Below are 23,522 nucleotides of genomic sequence, written 5' to 3' on the forward strand. Positions count from 1 at the left end.
GTAATGCTGCATCCCCTCCAGACGTGGATAAATTGTCAAGTGCGGGTGATTTACATGTTAAGTCAATGCAAAGACTTGAATAGACATCCTGCGGTGTGAATGAGACGGTGCAAATGTTGCGTTTTGCACAAAACCCTCAAGTTTGAAAAGCTGAACTTCAGCGCACATTCACAGCGCGTTAACCAATCAGGAGCTTGCTCTTGTCCGTGCGTGATTATGATGTGGCACCTGTTTTTGGTGTCACAAGGGGAAATCCTTTTTCCGACACCTGACAAAAGTTCATCAAACTTAGGCTCAGTCGGAAGCACAGCTGAAAGCCTCCATCATCCAGGTATAATTTCTGGAGAAGTTTCTGGGTGCAGCTCTGAAAGGACCTAGTGGACCTAGTAGACACGGCTCCTAACGAATATACGCAGCGTTCCTAAAGCTCATAAGCAGAGCTATTACCTCAATAGAAATCCTTGTTAGCCATTTAGCAACAAAACTAGAGTCACTGGGCAGACAGAAGCCCTGCCCATGAAGCGAATCTGTGTCTATTGTGAAGCAAATTTGACGTGCAAATTAAACAAATTTTGACTTGCTAATGAAGTAAACAAAATGTTCATGTGTGTATTTATGCATGAATAGCACAATTTATTTGCGCGTTCTGCATCTGGTGTGAACACAGCATTACACCTGCTGATGTAGGGTTAGTGAATATATTTGTTAATACACTGATGAATTGTGAACAGCGAATCTAAAACATTTCATATTGGTTATAATAATACTTATTATATACATAAAAAACTTAAAAAATTGGGATAAAACTAAAGATGGCAGCTCAAACACAGGTACCTGAGAGGCCAAAGTTACCTCAGAGTCATTCATCTATAAAAGTAAAGTCCTGCACAAACGTTACAAAAAAGATGCTGTGCATGCAACCAGGGGTAATGAGGTGCAGGAGCATCCACAACACAATGCTGTTTTTTGCCTTTTAAACCTTCTTAACTTGCAGAGTATAAATGAGGCACAAATCCGTTCGTTAGAGCAGTGCACCAGAACTCTTCATTCTCAAGGAATCGTGGGTAAGGCCAGAGGTTAGGCAGGATGTGGAAATCATGCACATTATCTACATTGTTGCTTACACTATTTTAGTCTCCAATTAAATGTAATCTTTAATTTCCTCTCTCTCTTTTTCTACTCAGCTAAATAGGAAACATTAGTCTCATTCTGCGCTTCTAAACAAGAAGTACGTTACCTCAAAACAAAAAACAACACTGGATTTAAACTGTGGTAATCTAAAATTTTTTATTTTTTTTGGTGCAAACAGTTTAAGTCGCCCAGTTTTGCATGCTGGTATTACAATACAAGTTTACTCCTCAGCAAGATGTTTAGGTCAGACTGATTAGTGGTGGCGGCTCAAGGAGAGCAGGTCAGTGGAACAAGAGTTCAGCCAATGAGAGGTCTCTGGTCACAAGGTGTACGTTTTGATTGGCTGTGCCTTGACCTTCAGCTTGCTCCACATAATACCGTATCAGCCAATCAGAGAGGAATTGAAAGAACAGGCAGTGACTTTGTCCAGTCAAGGAGGAGATTAAGCAGGCGAATGGCCTCGTCTTATCAGAGGCACAACTGACCTTGCCTCTAACTTTAATATCATGCACACAAACACATTTTACAGATATTGAGCAGCACTGAATCTTCACATGCTTCTAGGGACTTTATAAAAACTAAATGAAATGGCTGTTTTTGAGCAAAAATCTGATTCAAGGTGTTGTAGATTTCATTCATGCTCATTCATCATTTCAAGTAATCCATTTAGCTGCCAGTAAGGGGTTAAATCCACAGGCACAGAGTGAGACAGATACACGCTGCCTTATAAGGGCTAGAGAGAGAGGGAGAAATGGAGCGCTGCAGAAGATAGACAAAGTTTTTAGAGAGGAAAGGAAAAGGGGGACGTGGACATTAAGATTGATTGCTTACAGCAGGACACACAGAGAGAGAAAATACAGCCGGTTGTGAAGCATAGTGGGATTTTGATTTTTGTTATCCAAACCTCCACAAACCCCTGACGAGCAAGAAGTGTTCATGAAAATACATGGCTACAACTGAGGTGTCTTGTTTATTCATAAAAGCCAGGAACATCAGCGTTATTTGAGCCTGATTTCCTTTTTTATGAGTGTCAACATGTTTTTCAGTGTATTCCACATTGACAATATTAAAAATAATATACATACAACAAATCATAACAGAGTGATTTTTGAACGATTTTTACACTGAAGACTGGAGTAACTTAGCCTGCTGAAAAATCATGTAGGATTGTTACATTTTTATCTTTATTTACGTTTGTAACTTTATTTATTAAAGTAAAAAAATATATTTTTCACAAAATAATATTAGTAATTTGTCAATCTAGTTTTAGTAATATTTAACAAAATTATTATTTTTATTATTTTTTTATTAAGCATTTAAAAATGATATTAAAAAAATACAATTACACAGTTTTCAAGCAATTTTAGCAAGCCGGTTGAAAATAGATTGAAATATGTGATGATTCAAGTGAATCGCAACACATTATTTGAAAACAGGGGGTGCTGTGGTTACAGGCGCAAACTTGCTTTACCTGCACATCAGCGACGAGCGCTACTTAATAATGATTCCTTATAGCGCTTTTCTAGATGCTCTTTCCACCACCAGTGTGCAGCATCCACCTGGATAACGCGACGGCAGCCATAATGCACCAGAGTGATGAAGCCAATTATCATATGGGGATGGTTAAGGAGGCCATGATAGACAGAGGCCAGTGGGTAAATTTGGCAGTTAAACCCCTACTCCTTTTCAAAGGACATCCGGGGATTTTTAACGACGACATAGAGTCAGAGCCTTGGTTTCATTCGAAAGACTGTGCTTACGGAGCAGTATAGTGTCCTCTTCACTATACTGGGGCTTTAGGACTCACACAGACCACAGGTTGAGCGCCCCCTGCTGGCCTCACTAACACCACTTCTGGCAGCAACCTAGCTTTCCCATGCGCAGCTCTGCTTAGCTTCGGTGGTTGACCATGTGAGTTGCAGAGAGCTAGTTGCTGGCTTGACTACCCTTACACCAACAGAACAGCGAATAAGACGCACATAAACCATCAGCACAGTGAAAAACCACTGTTACAGATGTCTATTTGCAAAAAAAAAAAAAAAAAAAACTATTAATAAAACCAAACCACGTGGACCAGATGGTTTGCAGTGCTACAGAGATCACACAGTGCATCAGTGTTTTCATAGCGAAAGATGTTTTTCAGACTAAAAGAGAAAGTTGATCTCTTACAGATATTAGATTATTTTCCCCCTCTCCTTTTCAAATTATTTTATGCATATTTTAAAAATTTGCTTATCGAAGATTTAACATTTTTTTCAAGATTATTTCTTCTTTTGTGTATCACACTGATACTTATACTAGTTATTTTTTACAAGTAATATTAATTATTTACCTTTATAATCATATTCAACTCCTGTCTCTATCCTATTATTTAATTAGTACTTTTATAATAAGTTTTAAGACTAGTTTTATGCTTGTGGCCTGGAGCAGAGGGCCTACCAACCACCTCTCTACACCCTGCTCTCTGGTTAAGGAAAGACTTACCTCCCCACTCCAGCCATCTCAGTTCCCATTGAAAGAGTTTTCTCAGCAGGGGACATTGTAAATGTGCAAAGACCTCAGTTTATGCCAGAAAACATGCTTCTTTTTAAAAATGTAAAATCCCAGCACAGTCACAGTTTTAGTTTGTTTATATTAATGAGGCTTCTTTAGTTTGTATTATTCTTTTTAGAAACTTGTTTTTAAAATAGCAATTTGGTTATGGCAGAAAATAATATTGAGCAAAAACATTTGTTACATTTGTTTCAAATAATTTTGTTAAAAAATCGTGACTAAATCGTGAATCATGAGATTAGTATCGTGAATTGTAGTCAGGTGAATCGTTACATCCATACACATTAGCATTATTAACATATTGGCCTATTAGTTTATTTTGGTCTAATTATGTATGCACTTTATATTTAGAAAACGCAAGCAAATGTGTGCAGTTCAGTTGCTGACTCTCACATGATTATAAGCAATTTTAGCCAAACCATCACAGAGATCACACACACACATTGTTTACTTTAAAAATTACAAGTCTCTCTCACTCGCTCTCTCTCCCACTGGCTAATATTTGCCAGCAGTGATAAGACTGTGTGCATGAGGACATCTAGAATGGCATAGAGGAAGAAAAAAAGACAGACAGGACAAATTTAAGTTTTGTAATTCTCAAGCTGCTGTTGTTTGTAAGTAATATTTGCTTGTACTATTAGGCTTGGGGATTTGAACAAACTTTTATTAGTATAAATGTATTAGATATAAATGATACCTTGCTGACTTTTTATAAGCAGTCAGACTGAAAATGGGCAAAAAAAAAGTAATCTACTTGTTTTCAATTTGTTTGATATTATTTTCTTCTGCTGAGTACAGAAACCGTTTCTATTTTAATTTGTTTTATGATGCAACTTTTCTGAGTAATAGCAAAGCAGAATAGCCAGTCTTGAGTGTCACATGATCCTTCCCCTACACATGAGAGCATCAGTTGAAGGCAGGATTTTCAGTAAATAATTATCTTTTGTGATCCTATCATGTCACTAACTGCTCTTTTTTTCTGTGTGTATCAAAACAAAAGGATATGGGCGCAAACTAACACAAGTGCATGGAGACCAAATGATGACAAACTCATATTTGTGTGAACTGTCCTCTTAAATGGGACATCTGTGGATTTATACTTGTTTTTCCTGGTAATGCCCCTTTTTATAAGATGTAAATCCCAGATTGTCTCTGTGAAGTTTCAGCTCACAATAGCCCACATATAATTTATTATAGCTTGTCAAATTTGATCTTATTTTGGTGCGAGCAAAGACACACTGTTTGTGTTTGTGTCTCCTAAAAGCCATAAATGTTCAAGCTAACGTCAACTAATGCAACTTCTAGACTCTATCCGGATGTTTCTGAATGTTATTACATACATTTATGGAGTCGTTGTAAATTTATTGCATCAAGTTGATATAACTCATCAGCTAGCATGTTGCTAATCAGTTCAGGTTTGCTGCTGTTTGCGAATAAACGTTACACTATTAATGCAATTCTCTTATCTTTACAGAATAAATACAAAGCTCTGCGCTCCATGGTAACTTTAGCCACATTAGCCTAACATATTAACAAGCACTTTAAGATCAAACATTTGAAAATATTCTCAAAGTTCATAGTAGGGCTGCACAATATATCATTTGAGCATGGATATCGAAATGTGTATATCTGCAATAGTCCCACCACACGGTTAGATTATTTATTAAAGATGTAAAGATATTAAATTTTTAAATCATTTATACAATGATGATGTTATTTTATGCTTGATTGTTTCTGTATGTAAATAATGAGAAAACCATGAAGCATTGCTATTTATTTAACATTTAACTGTTGTTTATTTATGCTTGTCATTTATTACATTTTATGTAAACGCACTGCATGTAACATGATCATGCCAATCTATCTAAATGAATGAAATCTTTCCAAATAGAGCCATTTAATTCATCTGGTCAATTTATAATCCTGTTGCAATATGTATTGTAGAAAAACTAAGACTATAAATCTACACCCCCTCCACAAACCTCTGGTCGGTAAATGAGTGTCATACTATAACAGAGAGGTTCTTAATCACTTACCAAAACCTTTTCATTTACTGTTCCTTTCTGGTGGAAAAATCTCCTCTTTCCCATACAAACTGCTGAATCCCTTCACATTCACAAGTCACCTACATACTCTTGTCTGTGAGCACTTTACTTCAAAGAAAAATAGAAATCACTCTTTTCCTAATCCCTCCCTACTTTACACAAGTATTTTTCTTATAAAAAATATTTTTTATAAAATATATATATATATATATATATATATATATATATATATATATATATATTTTTTTTTTTATTATTATCTTAAATGTTATTTGTAACACTTGTTGCGAATAAAAGCATCTGCTGAATGACTTGATGTAATGTAAATGTATTGACCCATCCTTCACAAACAGCATTAAACTGACCCTTGCTGGTAAAAATAAATAGTTGTCTAATTATACAACACTTTACCCATATTGCTTGGTACATTTTCATTGAAAGTAAAGTTCAACACAATGGAAACTCTTATCTTCTTTGTTACATCCAACAACAGAACATGCAACATTTTTATCTGACCAGACTGTGTAAATCTGTACCTGTTACAGCAAGTAGGGCTGAGGTATTGGAAATTGGAGATACTTTTTTATTCTGCGATTATACATTGTGATATAAATACAATTTCACAAGATGCACTCAAAATATGTAATTTACTGTTTGTTCAAACGACTGATTTAAATTGAGCTAAAACAACACAATTCTGGAGATTTTTTTTTTAGATAACTTAATTGTTTTATGTTCAACCCACTTAAATTTGTAAGGTGACTTAATTATGTTGTCCCAACTCAAATCGATTGTGTAGAACCCAGCATTATTTACAGTGTGAGTTAATAAAACAGTTTGGAAAGAATTTATAATTCTAAAGATGATTCTGTAGGGGAGTGCAGAAAATATGATAAACAATCTACAAGCATTGATATATTCAATAGAGAAAAACATACACATTAAATAAAGAGTGTCTTATTGTTTACAGAGGAAGCAATTAAATCGAATATGCAGTAATGTAATAATTAAATGCAAAACAATACTGCATAGTCTTCATTTCAGACAATTCAATGTTAATCACTAATCATTTTTTAAAGTTACAAACGGTACAATATCTTATGCCTAAATGCTTTTAAAACCCTCATACAGTCACAGGCCTAAAGTATCAATTATAATCCAGACGTTTACTCGCTCTGTGACAATTGTGAATAATCACATTGCGATATCGATGCTGTAACGATATATTGCCCTAACAGTAAGTGAACAATAAAAAAAAAGCTGTTGCAGTAAAATGGGTAAAAACATGCAGATTAAGGGGCTGTAATATTATAAACATAAGATATCCGTCCCATGTCAATTGGGGAGTGAAATCTGAAGAACACATTTTTCCTCATGCTTGCAGAGTAATGTTTACCTAACAAAGTTACCAAGTTGACTTTTCAAGCTTTTTGAGTTGGTAGATGTGTTTAATAAAAATTATTTGTAATACAATTTTGTCCTTACTGTATATGGTGCTGTACCTTTAATTTGACCTGCTCAAAGAAAACTCTTTTCGAACGTATCTAACAACATGAGCATTTATAGCAAATAAACAAATGTAAATATTATCCCGCTTGCTTTTTGAGCGTTGTTGAGCAAGTTCTTATACACCTCTGATTGATCACGCGCTCAACAACAAAGGCTGTGATTGGCTCTAACAGTCAGCGCGGCTCTGGCACTGACCAGCAAATGATATGGACAGTGATGTTAATGAGCTGACACGATCAGCTGATCCATTAAAGACATCAGTGCGGTAGAGAAAACTCGCTGTGCAGACACCCTTATGTCTGGATCCACAAGTAAAGTTATTGTTGGAACAGCCGAGAGAGGAGATAAAACGTTACCTCACAAACATGCCAGCAGGTCAAAGGGGCCACAGAGAGTGAGAGAGTTTACAGCTTTTTTCTTTTCCTAGCTGGTTTCTGATGTACTTCCCTGTCAGTAAAAGACTGTCCAGCAAACTCAAAAACAGTGAATTGTGCAGTTATCTGCTTTTTAAATAGTTCAAGCGTTTTAATTACTCAAGGTCTCTTCCCTCCGCATTAGTTATCTACCGCCATTTTAACGCATATGTGATCGTCCGTATATAATAACCAGTTATGATTTTTACTGAACCGATACCAAATTGTTTGCGTATGCATCACGGTGCATTAAAGAAACAATCAATTTTGACACCCCTAATATTTAGTTTTAAGATTATAATGTCGTCCACAGCACCATTTTACCTTCCCTTTACTTCCTTTCTGTGTCATTCTGTCTGTGTATCTCTCTCAATTCAATTAAATTCAAATCTATTTAATAATCTCTTTATTGGCATGACAGATGTATTGCCAAAGCATTTATAAAATTTACATCAAAAAGAACATGTATATATTTTTTTATTTATTTAAAAAAGCATAAAACACTGAATAGTACTAGAAAAATACAAAAAAAATAATCAGGATAAACTACATCTAACAGTCTCTCTGTCTCTCAGTGGCTGGCAGAAGAGACAGTGAATGTGTGGGTGTGTATTTGGGGGTTATAGTTGTTATAGAGATGAGGAGGTCTTCCTTGTATTTTGTTGTCATGGCAGCTCGGGCCACTTGATATCCCCTCCACGTGAGGCTGAAGCGGTCCGTCTCACGCTCATGCACGCACTCATCTCTCTGAGTGCTCTCACTACACGCCTAGCTATTGAGCTGCTTTATCTGGGCATATAGTACGCACACACACTCACATGCGGTGTTAAGTCATTTACAAAGAGGTGCAAATCTAAATGCTTATGTGTGAATAGAACTGATTCGGCGGCATGCAACGTGAGCAAGCATGTTGTGTCCTATGAAATGTGCATATTTGGCGGCAGGTTAATTACTTTAAGAATGCGTTCAGACTTGTTTGACCATATGAAATCTTTATTTTTATTTTTATTGCATTTACTTCTGGATTCTTTCTTTATTCTGTTGTTTGCTGTAATGGTGAAATGAAATTTTAGTAATCCAAAACTTACAAGTAGTTTAACTTGCACAGTTAAATAATAATTTCTTAAGTTTTACAATAATAGAGCCATAATGTTTGTGTTAATTTATTCTGTTAAATATTTTCATTTTTGCTGTAACAGAATGAGGCTTAAACCTGAATTAAATTAAGAGTATTGAATCAAATCAAATTAAGACTAGACAAACAGATTAATGTTTGGCAAATTGTGTGCTACTTGAGGGGTTTTTAAAATTTATTGTTTTTATTATAAATATTATTAGATGAAACATTTTGCAGCATAGTAGTAACCTTTTATACAGCTACTTTAAGTTAAAATAAACTTTTGTTTTGACAGCTTATGCAAGTTTTTCTTTACTATAAGTGTAAAATGCATGTGAGGTGACTCAATTAGCTATTTTCAGACCTCTAGTTTTTTTTTTGTGATTTTATTTTTCACTTTTTTTTTTCGCGATAACAATGATTGCTTTTGTAGTGGTAATTCCCAGAAATTCAATATATATGTATATGTATATGTATATGTATATATATATATATATATATATATATATATATATATATATATATATATATATATATATATATATATATATATATATATATATATGTGTGTGTGTGTGTGTGTATATATATGTATATATGTATATATATATATATATATATATATATATATATATATATATATATGTATATATATATATATATATATATATATATATGTGTATATATATATATATATATATATGTATATATATATATATATGTGTATATATATGTATATATATATATGTATATATGTATATATATGTATATATGTGTATATATATATATATATGTATATATATGTATGTATATATATATATATATATATATATATATATATATATATATATTTAGCCTACTATGTGAGGTTTGCAATCTGACAATAAAAAAATAAAGCTTCTTTACTTTGATCTCTTATCAAGACAAGATCTAAAACAATACAGATTAGGCCAAGGGAAGGTTATAACTCTTATTATTACCTTACTTAAAAAAATACTTTTTCAGATTTCATACCTGGAGCATCTGACATCATGTACTTCACTCAGGACATGCGTTAGGTCTTCCCCTACGTTACACACCTAAAACATGGATTGTCATAAAATTTGTCAATGGCAGGGAAGTGTTTTCTCTCGTCAGTGGCAGGAAAAGAGTTAAACGAAATTATTTATCGTATCATACATGTAAAGCAAAAATAACGTCCTTGAATTCGGTCACGTCCAGCGGCCATCATCCTTGAACCAATCTCCATCTTTGTAAGCTGCTTGCTTCTCTGTCTGTTCCATTGCTCCGTTTGTTAGATGTTTGTTCCCACTTTCTTTTGCAGTCTGAACCGGGTCAAACACACAAAACAACCAATTCGCGCAGTGGTATTCACTTGATTTCCGCCACATGATGTCTAACCGCATCTTTGCATTGACTTCACATGTAAATCACTTGCTCTTCAACCACATCTGCTTACTGCACAGGCTGTAAGACTTTTACCCCCCATTTCAATGTTAGGATTGTGAGGGAGCAAGTGAGATGTACTTTTTTAAAGAGACGCTTGTCTGCAACGTCTATAAATCATTTAAAACAATTAATTACGTACTGAAATAATTATCATTTAAATTTATGGTTTGGAACTGGATTTTTTTTTTTTTATAATTTAAAGTTTTTTTTGTGATTACGTTGCGTTTTACGTTGCGTTTAAATTAATATTTTGCAAGATCGCAAAAAATTGCGACTTTTTGTTGATTTTGCTTTGGGTTCAGCGATTGCAAAATTGCGAAAAACTAGAGGGTCTGTACTTTTGAAGGATAGTAAGTAGTGCAAGTTGTCTGGGTTTATGTAAATTTTTGATTTGTTGACATCACAAACCCAGGAAGGAAGCTTGTTGTTGTTGTTGTTGTGTCTTTTTACCAGATGTTTGCGAAAGAAAAATTCTCCCTTTGCATTGAACTTTGATCACCGAGTCATTGCAGATGTTGTTTATCCTCAGACAACAGCATTACACAATAACCAAAGTTTAAGAAGTGGAATAATTATCAAGGAGCCCTTTAAACACCACAAGTGTTGTTTCGCAATATGTAAATGTGTTTGCTACAGAGGTACTGGTCCTGAGCAGATCATCTTATTAAGACTGTATTTCACTAATAAGCTAGAGTGCTTGCGAGAGGAAGATTACTGCTAGTTTTACACCAAAGAGTTAATGGAGTGCAGGATTGTAACGGCCCTGTGAGAGAGGGGGCAGGAGGGGGGGTGTCAGACCTGCAGGGTTCCTGAGACTCTGCTCTGATCCTACACACATAATTGCAATCTCCAGAAACTGGTACAGCCTGTAGGACAGGCCTTTGACTGACCTTAGCGAATATTTAACACACCCACACAGATACTCAAGGGCACATGTGAGATCTGGAGACTGAGTTTGATGGTTAACGCAGTTGAATTAACTCGATCTCTTTCTCTCTGTCTTTCTCTCCACAGCTCCTCCCCCCAGCAGATTTAACCGGAGAGTGTCGGGTGAGTTTGTTTGACGTCATTGCACTAATCATGTGGTTTAAAGTGTGTGTGTGAGTGTCAGATAAGTGCTCTGCCTTTCCGTCATTTCCCCTCGTGTTTGTTTTATAGTAATTACGTCGCCAGTCCTTCTGCCCCTTTCAACTGTGTTCCAGTAAAAATCCCCCTTTTATTGAATGCGTTCCCTTGATGCTTTTTGTTTATGTGCAGGTCCCACGTTGTCGTGAGGCCATCAAGATTTGCTATACCTGTAAAGGCATGCTTTACACAATGAGAACAATAGTCTTTTTTTCGTGAAGTTGCGTATTGTCCATCGTCCAATCATGAAGTCTGCCTTGTGTGATTATGTTTTTCTGGAACATGAGTGACGTACAAAGGCTGAAGCCTGCATATAAAATCATTTGTATGCCAAATAAGATATACAGTTCTCAGCATAATCGAGGACACCCCATTTTTAAAATGAATGTTTATATCCATTTCTCAGTGAATATAGGCAATGTATTTTGGGGAATTTAAACAAAACAGATTTATTAAACGGATATATTTATTAAAAGAATGTTTTAGTCACCGAACATATTTAGAAATTGAAAGATAATACAATTAAATTCAAGCAAAATATTTTGCAAAGGCCTACAATTTTTCCAATTATTTGCTTCTTGATTTTTTCTCTTCTTTAAAATTAGTATTTAATATTTTTCTATAACATATAAATTTGGGTGTGCTAGTTTTGAAGCTCCAGATTTGGCTTTAGTACTGACTAATCTAATTTATGTGCACATATAATATTGTATAGCTTCCTATTAAAAATATGAATTTAAAATCTACATTTGTGAGGGGAGTACTTGTATTAGCTGAGCACTGTTGTTGCTGACATTTCTGTTAAAAAAATATGAATTTAAAATGTTTCAAATACACCACTTTTTAAGTTACAATTGCACATAGTGTGGATTTTGAAGACCATATCCCCTAAAAATCATATCCAGGATGTGCCCGGGGTCTTAAAAAGTCTTAAAATCACTGAAACATTGTTTTGTTGGCCGACATCCGTCTTAGTAAAACTTTCTTTTTTATATTTAAGTGTTTTACATTTAATTAAGCAATTTTTTTTCTAATTAAAGTTCCTAATCAGAGAAAGAAAAACAATTATGCAGTACCTCCTGATAATAAAAAAAGCAATATATCGCTTTACGTTATCTTCCGTTTATACAAAAACTTTTAACAGAAGTAAGGTGGAGTAGACTAGGCATGGGTCGGTAATTCTAAGATTCTGATGGTATGATAACCTTGGAAAACATTGTATTGTGATTGTATCTACTGCTCTAAAGTATATTTTTTATAAATGTCTGGGTAAAAAAAAAGAACAACTTTTTTCTCTTTGAACACAATACATTTTATTTTGAGAAACAATTATAATATTTTGGAACAGTAAACATATCAAACTAATAATTCAAATCAATCCTCGACTTCTGCTGTCTTCATTAGTTTTTTTTACAATTTAAAACTACATCTTTGTATATCTTTTCTGCTGGAGATACTGTTGTCCTATAAAAAAAAAAAATTAAAAAAGTATACCGTTACATATACCGCAGGAACGATATAGCAGAAAAGTTAGTCAGTTGTAAAACCTTGACTTTGCCAAACCACAGTATACCTTGAAAACTGTTATCGTCCCATGTCTAGAGTGGACATAATATTTATAAACAGGCAAGAAACTTAAGGCGTACACTTTAATGTTTAATTTGTCAGTTAAAAAAAGTGTATACAATTAAGTGTAGCACATTAAAATATGTGGCTAAGAAATTTTTTGATTTTCTTTCGTTTGTGGCAAGCAAAAACGAATTATTCCATTTGACCCAACTGGGCCATTAAAAAATAAAATCCTTTATGTTTAGCCCTGTATAAGTCAAAAATTTCATTCACAATGAACTTAAACATGTCTTTAAAAGCTTTACATTTCCCTGATATCAAATCATAAATGGAACTTTTTTCTCAAATCAGATAGCTATCTGATTAGAGAAAACACATGAAGTGGCCAGGTGTAAACTGCTCTATAAAAACAAATGAACTCCTTTTCCAGTGTTTTGTAATATCATGTATGTAAATTTGGTGATGGCGGAACTTGTGTAAATAACTGTAACTTCTTTTGATAGTGTGCGCGGAGGCCTTTAACCCTGATGACGATGAGGAAGATTCTGAGCCTAGAGTTGTCCATCCAAAAACAGACGAGCAGCGTTGTAGATTACAGGAGGCCTGCAAGGACATTCTGTTATTCAAGGCTCTTGATCAGGTACACACACACACACACACGCAGATATGAATACTCTAAAACTGTAAACAGATTTCACTCAGGTTTAGCACTGCTGGGCAGTTTGCAAGCCGGTCAGTCATGTTTGGTTTCTGATCACACATGCTCTACTAAACCAGCCACTGTCAGTTGTCACGATGGAGGAAATAATTATCTCACATAACGATTTGCTCTTTTTTATTTTTTTGCTGATGTCATATAGTTCACACTTAATTCAAGGATAACAAGAACAAGTAATTGAGCTTTCAAAATGGGGCTATTACATTCAATTAAGTTTAAAATACTTAAGCATTTATTGGAATGATATTGGAAGAATTTGACATTGCGATATTTGGTTTTTCTGCAATATATCTTAAGATATAAATACCACATTTTCACCACATGGGTTGAATGACTCTATTTAAAAAGAAATCATTAATTAGGAGTGATTGAAGTGATTTTCTGAGGGTGTGAATCATGTATTAAAAAATAAAAAACAAATTGCGAACAAAAATAATCAAATAGAGCAACAAAAAAGTAAAATCAACAGTGCTTTATGGTTTTCCGTAGAGTCAAACAGTATTCAAATATTGAAATTTAAGGATCTAATGTAAAATAACACTGTATTGTATTCATTCAGTAAAATGAGTCCTCATTAAAGTCTCAAATGTACTTCTTCTTGTGCCCGAATGCTTTAAACTTTCTTGACATGCCTTTAAAACACGTGCAAATGGGGTAGAAATACGTGGAGTAATATAAAACATACTTAATATTACACCAGCCTTTCAATTCATAGTTGTTTATTTTGGAAGCTCTGATATCTAAACAAGTAAATCTGAAAAATACTTGATATTTTAATAATCACAGCCAAAAAGCAATTACAAGACACTGGGTACTTCCTGAATCCCCAACAACCCAAGAATGGCTAGAAATAGTATATGATATTTATGTAATGGAAAAAATGATGTTCTTCCTTCCACTCCAGATAATTGCATTTAGAAATATCTGGTCCAAGTGAACTGAAATGCATTAGATTGCTCCATCCAATCTTTGTAGAAATATACAAATATTGTTATCTAATTCCAAAGAAAAAAATCTTTTCAATTTACAACCCATTGCACTCCCCTCTTTAAATTAGGAATTCACAGCTGATAATAACTAAACAAAAGTTGAGCAAATAAATAAAGATTCGACCCTCTGTGACCTATGTATATTTAGTTATTAATGTTGTTTATGCTACCATTTTATTGTTACTGTTATTTTCATTGATTTTGTTTTTAAATCTTTTGTTTTTATTGTGTTCTGTTACTTTATAGTTTGTAAAAAAGAAAAAAGGTTTAGCAATGGGAAATGTACACTTAAGTGAAATCATTGTACTCTATATATTGCTACTATAAAATAAACATGCAAATGATGGGCTTTCACTTTGTTATGGTTATGTTTTGATGACTCCACAAATGTCACATATTCTCAAGTGTTGTGCTGATCAACTATGATCACAACTCAACATTGCAAATCTTGCGATGTGACTATTGCGGACATATCAATTGCGGAGATATCAATGCTGATAATGTTATTACGATAAGATACAACTTCTGAAAATTATACAGCAAAATCATTTGTAATATTCATTTCGGCAATCATTACTCTTAACTTTTTTTTTTAAGCTGACTAAAAAACTTTATTCTGCACTGCTGTTATATGTTCATATTCATGTGGGTGTCTAGTATTGAATGTCACTGGTTGGTTGTTTTTGTTTTCCCCCTGCTTTTCTTTATTCAGCATCTTGCACCACAAGTCTTGTGTTTTAAAGATAGCATATCATGGTAAACCAACAAATGTTGCAACTTGTTTTGTTCTTGCACTTTTACTAGTTGATGTGAACCCTGAAGTGAAACATTTTGAAAAAATGCAGAATTGTATGATCCATAACACACAAGCATGTTTGCTTCATCTGACTCTCTGTGTCTTACTGGTACAGGAGCAGTTTTCAGAGGTGCTGGACGCCATGTTTGAGGTTCTTGTACAGCCACAAGACCACGTCATTGATCAGGGAGATGATGGGGATAATTTTTATGTAATCGAGAGGTATGTAGCGAACCATGTGATGGCTGATGTCATCGTTTTTTAATATACAAACGTTATTTGCAAAAAAGACAAACTTGAATTACTTCTGCAAGCCCAGTCGTTGACCGTATGTAAGACTTAAAACATAATGTGCATGGCAATGTAATTTTCTCAGTATGGTGTTTCTGTAGTTTACACACAGATGACAACAGTGCTGTTTTAAAAATTGGCTTTGTCGTATAAATGAATCGCCAAATATGTTTTAGTTGCAAACAGTGTCATGTAAACGAATATTCAGACACAAACTCTCTCTCTCTCTCTCTCTCTCTCTCTCTCTCTGTCTCTTTGACGTAAACAGGATCATTTCAAAATGGCAACATTTGCATTGTTTTGAATTTATAACAACTGCAGATATGGATTTACCAGTGGTATTATGTTCATATTATTACAGTAATATAATGGCCTGATGTTCTAATGAAAAGCTCCTCTTAATCACAAGAGCTGCACTTGACATGACAACGTACAAACAAAATTATAAATGGGTATAATCTTTTTTTTTAATACTGCAGTTCAGTGTGAACGAACAATTATTTGTTAAAGATGTTGAATCGGTTTCATTAACAAAGTGTAGGGAACTGACTGAGCGAAAAGCAGACCTTTAATCCATTATTCAAAGGAAACGAAGCAAACGTAGGCTGTAGCTGTTTGTCAGCATCTGCTGCATAAACAACAAAACATCAGTGTAAATGTCCCAGGCCCGGTCCTCGCTCCTCCTTTTATCCCTGTGGAGCTCTTCTGTGGTGTGTGTGGCACAGGTGTCGCTCATTAACATTCATTCCCTTGACTATCGGCCCCATTTCACTTGCCACAGACAATAATTAATTATCTTCATCAAGGATTCCATTCACTTTATTGATTAACCAAAGCATTTGTGTTGAATGTCAGTGGTTAGAAATTCAGATTGGAGTGTGGTGACAATATAAACTCCACCACAGTCTTGACTGAATGTGTGCTTTTGTGTATTTGCAGGGGTGTTTATGACATAGTGGTACAGAAGGATGGCGTGGGCTGTTGTGTGGGTCAGTATAATAACAAGGGCAGTTTTGGAGAGCTGGCCCTCATGTACAACACTCCACGTGCTGCAACCATCATTGCTAAAGATGAGGGAGCCCTCTGGGGACTGGTGAGTGTGTGAAAGGGCAAGACTGCCAGCAAATCCTGCTGATTAAATGCTCTGTAACAGCACCACCTTGTGGACTTGAAACGCTGCAGATTTACATCGCTTCAGTTTCACAAAAATATTGGTGTGACTAAAGCATAAATGTAGATACTAAGTCTGTGGTGTGTCTGTTTCAGGATCGGGCAACCTTCCGTAGACTCATAGTGAAGAATAATGCGAAAAAAAGAAGGATGTATGAATGCTTTATCGAGTCTATCCCACTGCTCAAATCGCTAGAGGTGAGAAAAGTCTGTGTTTTGTTGATGAACAAGTTTTTAGTGCTTTTGTTAAAGGATAACAGTGCTAAAGTTAAAGCTTAAAGTGGAAGAGAATATACCTACATATATATATTGATGTTATATTTCTGTCTCATAGCTGTCTGAGAGGATGAAGATTGTTGACGTGCTGGGAGTAAAAACTTTTCAGGATGGAGAAAGAATCATCATGCAGGTGAGCTCAAAAAAAAAAGTGGGATTTCAGGCCAGTTTATTAAATGAGAAACTTTTAAGACACTTTTGGGTTGCCAGGTGTAAGCGAAATATGTTTGTTGTTATTTTGATAACCACCATCTGTTGTTACTTTGTACTATGATACAACAACTTATGAAGCAAAATAATATTTACAGAATCGTTACCTTGTCCTGTGCATGTACACAGTCACAGTAACTGTCCAGAGCACAAACTTTCTGTCGCACAATAACACATACACCGGTTTAAACGTGCACGTGAGCTGACACTGTTTGTGTAGAAAGGAGATTTAAAACGTGTTTATGTTGTTCATCAAAATGATTCTTTCTTGAGCTTATCTTGGAGGCTGTATGAAAATAAGATTGTTGAAAGAAGTGATCTTAATCTCCAGCATTCACTTTTCATCGAATCCCCAGAATTTGATGTTAGGGCTGCAAGATATTGGAAAAAACAGATAATACATTATTTAATTTTTCTGCAGTAATTATTGGTATATGAATACAGTTTCACAAGATTGTTTGAATGGCACTGTTTGATAGTTTTCTATATAGTCTAACAGTATTTAAGCACAGAAAATTAATAATCCCAGTGCAAAATTTCTTTCTTTGCTCTGTCTCTTTTCGAGTCCAAATATTTACAAATTCTTTGATTAAGTAAAAATATTGGTTTGTTTTCAACTTCAGAAGAAATAAGTCAAAATTATGAGTTTTTCCTTAAAACAAATAAAATTGTCTGTTAGTGGGGTACCTAAAATTGTATTTATTTTTTGCTTTGAAATGTAGATGTTTGGACTAGAAACAAGACAAAAATAAGTAAGTTTCTTATAAAACTAAGTTATAAGTAAGTTTCTAACTAAGAAAAAAGTTTTTTTCATAAATCGCATATATTCTGCATTAGGCATGGGCCGGTATAAATTTCTGACCATATGAAAACCTTCGATAAGAACACCAAGGTATCAGGATATTGTTATTACTGCTCTTTATTTTTTTTTATGTCAGATTTAAACACCGATTTCTTTACAACACATAAAAAATATATTCAAAAATGTTACATATAGCAGAAAATTTTAGCAGTATTAAAACTTTGACTTTACCAAACCGCGGTAAACCTTGAAACCGGTTATCGTCTCACACATGTTCTGTATAAATACAGTAATTAAATACAATTCTTGAGCTCCTGGTCAGCTATAGCTTAGACTTAACTTGTATATCTTTGCGTTAAGACTATTGTGGATGTGCACACATTGCGATATTGATGCTGAAACGATATATTGTGCGGCCCTTACTTGATGCCTTTAAAGTCCTTGCACACAGAGTCAGAAAGTGTTGTATGCATGTTATCTTTTGTGTTTGTTATCCTAAAAAGAATTAGCACACTTAAACCATGCGTACTGGGTCCAATGCATGTTAATTACTCCCTAAACTCAAAAAGTGCTAAACAAAACAAAGTCTTTACATCTTCAGTGAGGTTTTTGTTCTCCTCTCTTCTCTTTAAAAAGAAAGAGGAAATAGTGTGTCTATTGAATTGAATTGACCCTGAACAGAGACTGGCAGTACGCCAAAAGTATGGACACACACAGTCAACAATACACCAAACAATGTCATGGGAAACGGTGCATGGTGCTCACCAAGCATTAAAACCAGTATACAGTAGGCTACAACAGTGTTTCTCAACCATCCAACACATTCTGCTCTTTATATTCCTCAATTTGATTCTTTTAAAATGCTGTGTGTTGCCAGATGATGTTGATTAACTTATCAGACGCCATTCTAAGTTTTAGCTTTCAATTGTACGATGGCTCTGAATTGTCAAAACACTTGCTTCAGATGCAATAAAACTGAAAAAAAACTACAGTAGTTTTGTTTATTTGTTTGCTTTTTTGTTATGGATAATGGTTTGGGAGGCAGTGTTTAAATGTGATTGACACCGCGTAACTAAGGTCATAATTTGGATGAACCTTTTGGACCCGGTGTGCAATGGACTTGACTCTATAACTACAGATCAGATTGATTTTGTGTGAGATGGTGGGTGGTTCCAATGAGATCTTGATATCTGTTCAGCTCTCACACACTTGAGCAACCACAGTCTGTCTGAAAGAACCAACACACACACAGAGTGAGAGAGAAAGCGCAGGTGTAATTATAGCACTATAATAATAGAGCTGAACTGAAGATCAGGGCTCTGACTGATGCTATTGTATCATTAATCATTATCATTATGGGCTGCTCTATTACCAGGGTGATAAGGCTGATTGCTTCTACATTGTGGAGTCTGGAGAAGTGAAGATTATGATGAAGAGTAAAGTGAGTTCTTGTCTTTTTTTCATCCCTTCTTTCATTGTAGTATATTTTAAAAGCTTCATTAATGTGCTTTTTTTAATGCATTTTTCCAATGTAAAAATGATTTTCCTCACCATAAAATGCAGACATGCTCATTGAAGGATAGGATGCTCGTATTTTGGAGGCAATTCTAACTTTTTTCCTAGATGTGTAATTAAAGTGCTCCACTGTGCTTTTCCACATATTGTGCTTTATACAGTGTGTAATACAGCTGTTGGTGTAAAAAAAAAAGTTTTAAAGATCCAACCTCACAACAAATATTTGTGTATATATATATATATATATATATATATATATATATATATATATATATATATATATATATATATATATATATATATAGGCTATTTAGACAATTATATATATATAATTGTCTAAATAGCCTTCTAAAAATAAATAACTGCAGGACACAAGCTTTTAGTAATTCAAGTTTTTGAGCACAAACCCACATAAAAAAGTTTTTAGTTGCAAACAGTTTTCTAAGAAGAAAAAAAGCTGACTGCAACGTGAATATATTTATAGAGAGAGTTTTTATTTTTATTTTGGATAAATATCAAACTACTCTTGCAGATTAAATGAAATCTGAATTAAGGGGATTTTAAACACAATATGTAAAGAAAATGTCATTAAAATATCGAAAACCACTGGAACAGTGTTATTTATTTTACTGACTTGCATACTTGCATTATCCAAAATGTTTCAAGGAATGTTTAAATCCAGGGAAACAGCCTTTTTAAAGGCTGATTTATACTTCTGCGTCAAATGCACATGTAGCCTTCGCGCAGTCACATAGCCCTCACCGTGGCTGACCGCCTATGCTGACGTGCACCTTTCAAAAAATAACAACACGTTGCAAAGATGCATAGCGCAAGCTCTGTGATTGGTCAGCTTGATAGCGCTGATAAATGTGAGTGGTGCTTAGAGTCACGAGCCTGATGCAGCGATTCTTTAAAGGGTCAGGAAACACCAAAACACATTTTTGAGCTGTTGACAGTCGTATATGTGTTCCACACTGCTAAAAACACTATTAGGACACCTATATTTCACTACAAAGTGTAAATTGGTTGTTTTTGCGTTATTTCAAGTAAATTCGTACTTCCTGTTTGAAACGAATTTTTGAAGCTGCGTCACGGTCATGACATAATAGCGTGTATTCCAGCGTGCAGACTGGGCGTCTGTGCCAGAGTGTCTTATTACGTCTTACAGTGTGTTGCATTAATGCATGAGTAAGGCTTGGTTCAAACTAATCAGCGCGCTCTATTGTGCAACTTCATTAATATTCATTATTGTCACCGTGTTTACACCACAGAGACGCCACTTTGTGTTGGCAAAACAAGCGTGAAGTGTTGCTTTTATAGTTTGCTGCAGTTAAGTTTCGTTTTCATTTTCTCTCTGTGAGAGCTCATCTGGATCACGTGTGGATTAACAGTGTACGCGACGCGCGACAACAATAACTTGCGTGTCTAAGGAGGAACATTGTTTACCTGAGAGCTGTTCTCATCTGCAAACGCTGAAATCCGGATTCGCTTGTAGTATTCTCTTCATAAAGACGTGGCTCTAGTTGCTGGTGATTGTCCTGTCTCTACAGATTTGGTAAGTGAGCGACCAGTGCTCTTTGTTTATTCAGTTTGTTCGTATTCGAAGTTAACTATTGCACTGAGTGCAAACATGTTAGCACCGCATTTTGTGACCGGAATAACACACGCGGCTTTCTGACACTACCTGCCGTGTGCATCTAAGTTTCCGGGAATTGCGGAGGTTTTTTTTTCTCTCATTCGCTGTGCGGTATCAAACATTGCATGAAAAATACATGCTTAGAGCAGATCCTCGAATCAAATATCACATTTGTCGCGAGGGACATGAATGAATTCCCTGAATGAAAGAGCCAAACTGCAGTTAAAGTCCAGCATTTAATAATTTGGCAAATAATTCGACTACAGATGTCCATGTAGGTTAAACACCATCATTTTCTCCCGTGTGTGAGTATTTTGACTGAAACTCGCGCGTGCCCAAATCGACACTCCCACACCATCCCACTTTAGTTCCTCCGACACTCCCCCCTAAACAGAGCTGGACACGCCCACTTTTCTGACTTTTTCCAAAGTAGAGGTGTGAAAACACCCTGCTGAAACGAGAGGATTTCATGGCCCTTTAAAAGTGTCGAATCCCGTGAAGGAGCTCCAGATGGAAACTTTTGTTTTGTGTTTACCTTATGCCTCATTCACACTAGCAGCGACTTTGTAGCTGCCTGTCGCTCTGGGTGGTGACCTTCTTCAAACGCAGGTCGGTGTAGGTCTACAGCATGAATACAATCAACCTCTGAGCGAGCTGAGAGAGGATCACGTGAGCTCTACTGGTGCTTCTGTTGGCTTTTGCTCAAAGTCGCTCACATAGATGGAGGTCGCCAGAAGTTGCTCGCTTTTCGTTGAAATGAAAGCTTGTCGCTTTGCCGCTGCAAATCGCTCGTAGTGTGAATGAGGCTTTAAGAATATAGTTGTTCCCGACCGCTGGTTTCTTCCTCTCAATGAGTGAGTCTTAGCTACTTTTAGCGTTCAGAATAAACAAAACACCTACGAAGAAACTCGACACAGAGGAACATAGACTACTGCCAGCTCGCGTTTCAGGAGTGCTATTGCAGAGCAACACAAACAGCACACAGAACTTAAATGCATGACTACGTGCAAGGCAGGCACCGTGGGTCACACCGATTACTCGACGCAGAAGTATAAATCAATCGTTAACTAGTTACACGGACCATGTGACATCATACACCCTCAATTTTCATTTAAAAAACAGGGAAACACCAAAGACGCATGAATGCATTTTGTGCATTTTATAAACCTCACAGGAGCAGCATTGCAACAGGAGCCTAAAATGTATTTAGCAAGATAATACAGCAACGCTTCTACCACACGTAACCAAAAGCAGATGAGTGTAACATAATAAAAGCTCTGTTGCTTTAGTGCCACATCACGATCATCTCTCATCAGCATTTTTTTCAGCAGTCTCATTACACTTCAATGCATTTCAGCCTTACTCATACAACCATCATAAGTGTTGAATACTTCAGCTCATCCATGAACATGAATTCTGCAGGAGTGCCATAGGATGTAAAGACAGACCATTACTCCCATGATTCCACATTCAGTAACCGCATTATCAAAATATGCGCTTCTTTGTTTTGATTATGTGAAAATTACACACTGTGCATTTGAAGTCTGCATGAATCGGAAGCTGCAACCTTTTTTTTATTTTTATTTTGACGCAGCTCCTAGAGAAACGGAAATTTTTTTCTTCTGCAGGCTGATTGTAGTAAAGTAAACATTTCATTCATAAAGATCTGGAAATGGGTTTGGGGAGAGTTATTACAACCTAACAGACACCATCTCCTCACCATTTCTGTCAAAACTTACAGTCAGAGAATCATGGTTAAGTATGTTAGCCATGTCCAATACTTCAAAATAACGTCATCTGAGAACATGTTATATATATATTTTGTAATGACTTGCACAGATGAAGGGTTCACCACAAAACTGGTAATTTGAGCTAACAAAGTGACATGGTTGGTTTTGATTTCATGTGGAATTTAGGCAGTGGTTAAGTCTATGTGACAAACCGATTACTTATCAGTTCTGCTTGGGTTTTAGGGTAGCCAAACATTATTTTAATAGTCCTGCATAATCATGTCTAAATGTGATCAGAGTCATTTTTACTGTGATTTCCTGTACCTCTCAGACGAAAGCAGACCGACAGGATAATGCCGAGGTTGAGATCGCTCGCTGCAGTCGAGGGCAGTATTTTGGAGAACTTGCTCTCGTCACTAATAAACCACGTGCTGCCTCAGCCTATGCTATAGGGGACGTCAAATGCTTGGGTGAGGAT

At 35.4% G+C, this 23,522-nt stretch overlaps 2 protein-coding genes across 2 annotated transcripts in view; both read left to right on the forward strand.

Annotated features, from left to right (window-relative positions):
• slc26a6.2 (solute carrier family 26 member 6, tandem duplicate 2) overlaps positions 1-23,522 on the forward strand; it is a 406,025-nt gene that overhangs the window by 76,996 nt on the left and 305,507 nt on the right. The window lies entirely within an intron of this gene.
• prkar2aa (protein kinase, cAMP-dependent, regulatory, type II, alpha A) overlaps positions 1-23,522 on the forward strand; it is a 39,040-nt gene that overhangs the window by 14,191 nt on the left and 1,327 nt on the right. The window contains exons 2-9 of the mRNA NM_001077370.2: positions 11,232-11,267; positions 13,415-13,551; positions 15,530-15,636; positions 16,645-16,798; positions 16,972-17,073; positions 17,210-17,284; positions 19,539-19,604; positions 23,376-23,514. Of these exons, the coding sequence (NP_001070838.2) occupies positions 11,232-11,267; positions 13,415-13,551; positions 15,530-15,636; positions 16,645-16,798; positions 16,972-17,073; positions 17,210-17,284; positions 19,539-19,604; positions 23,376-23,514 (816 nt within the window). The remainder of the gene's footprint in view (positions 1-11,231; positions 11,268-13,414; positions 13,552-15,529; positions 15,637-16,644; positions 16,799-16,971; positions 17,074-17,209; positions 17,285-19,538; positions 19,605-23,375; positions 23,515-23,522) is intronic.

This window comes from Danio rerio, chromosome 8 (genome assembly GCF_052040795.2).
Source record: "Danio rerio strain M-AB ecotype USA chromosome 8, GRCz13ab, whole genome shotgun sequence".
Taxonomy (NCBI): Eukaryota; Metazoa; Chordata; class Actinopteri; order Cypriniformes; family Danionidae; genus Danio; species Danio rerio.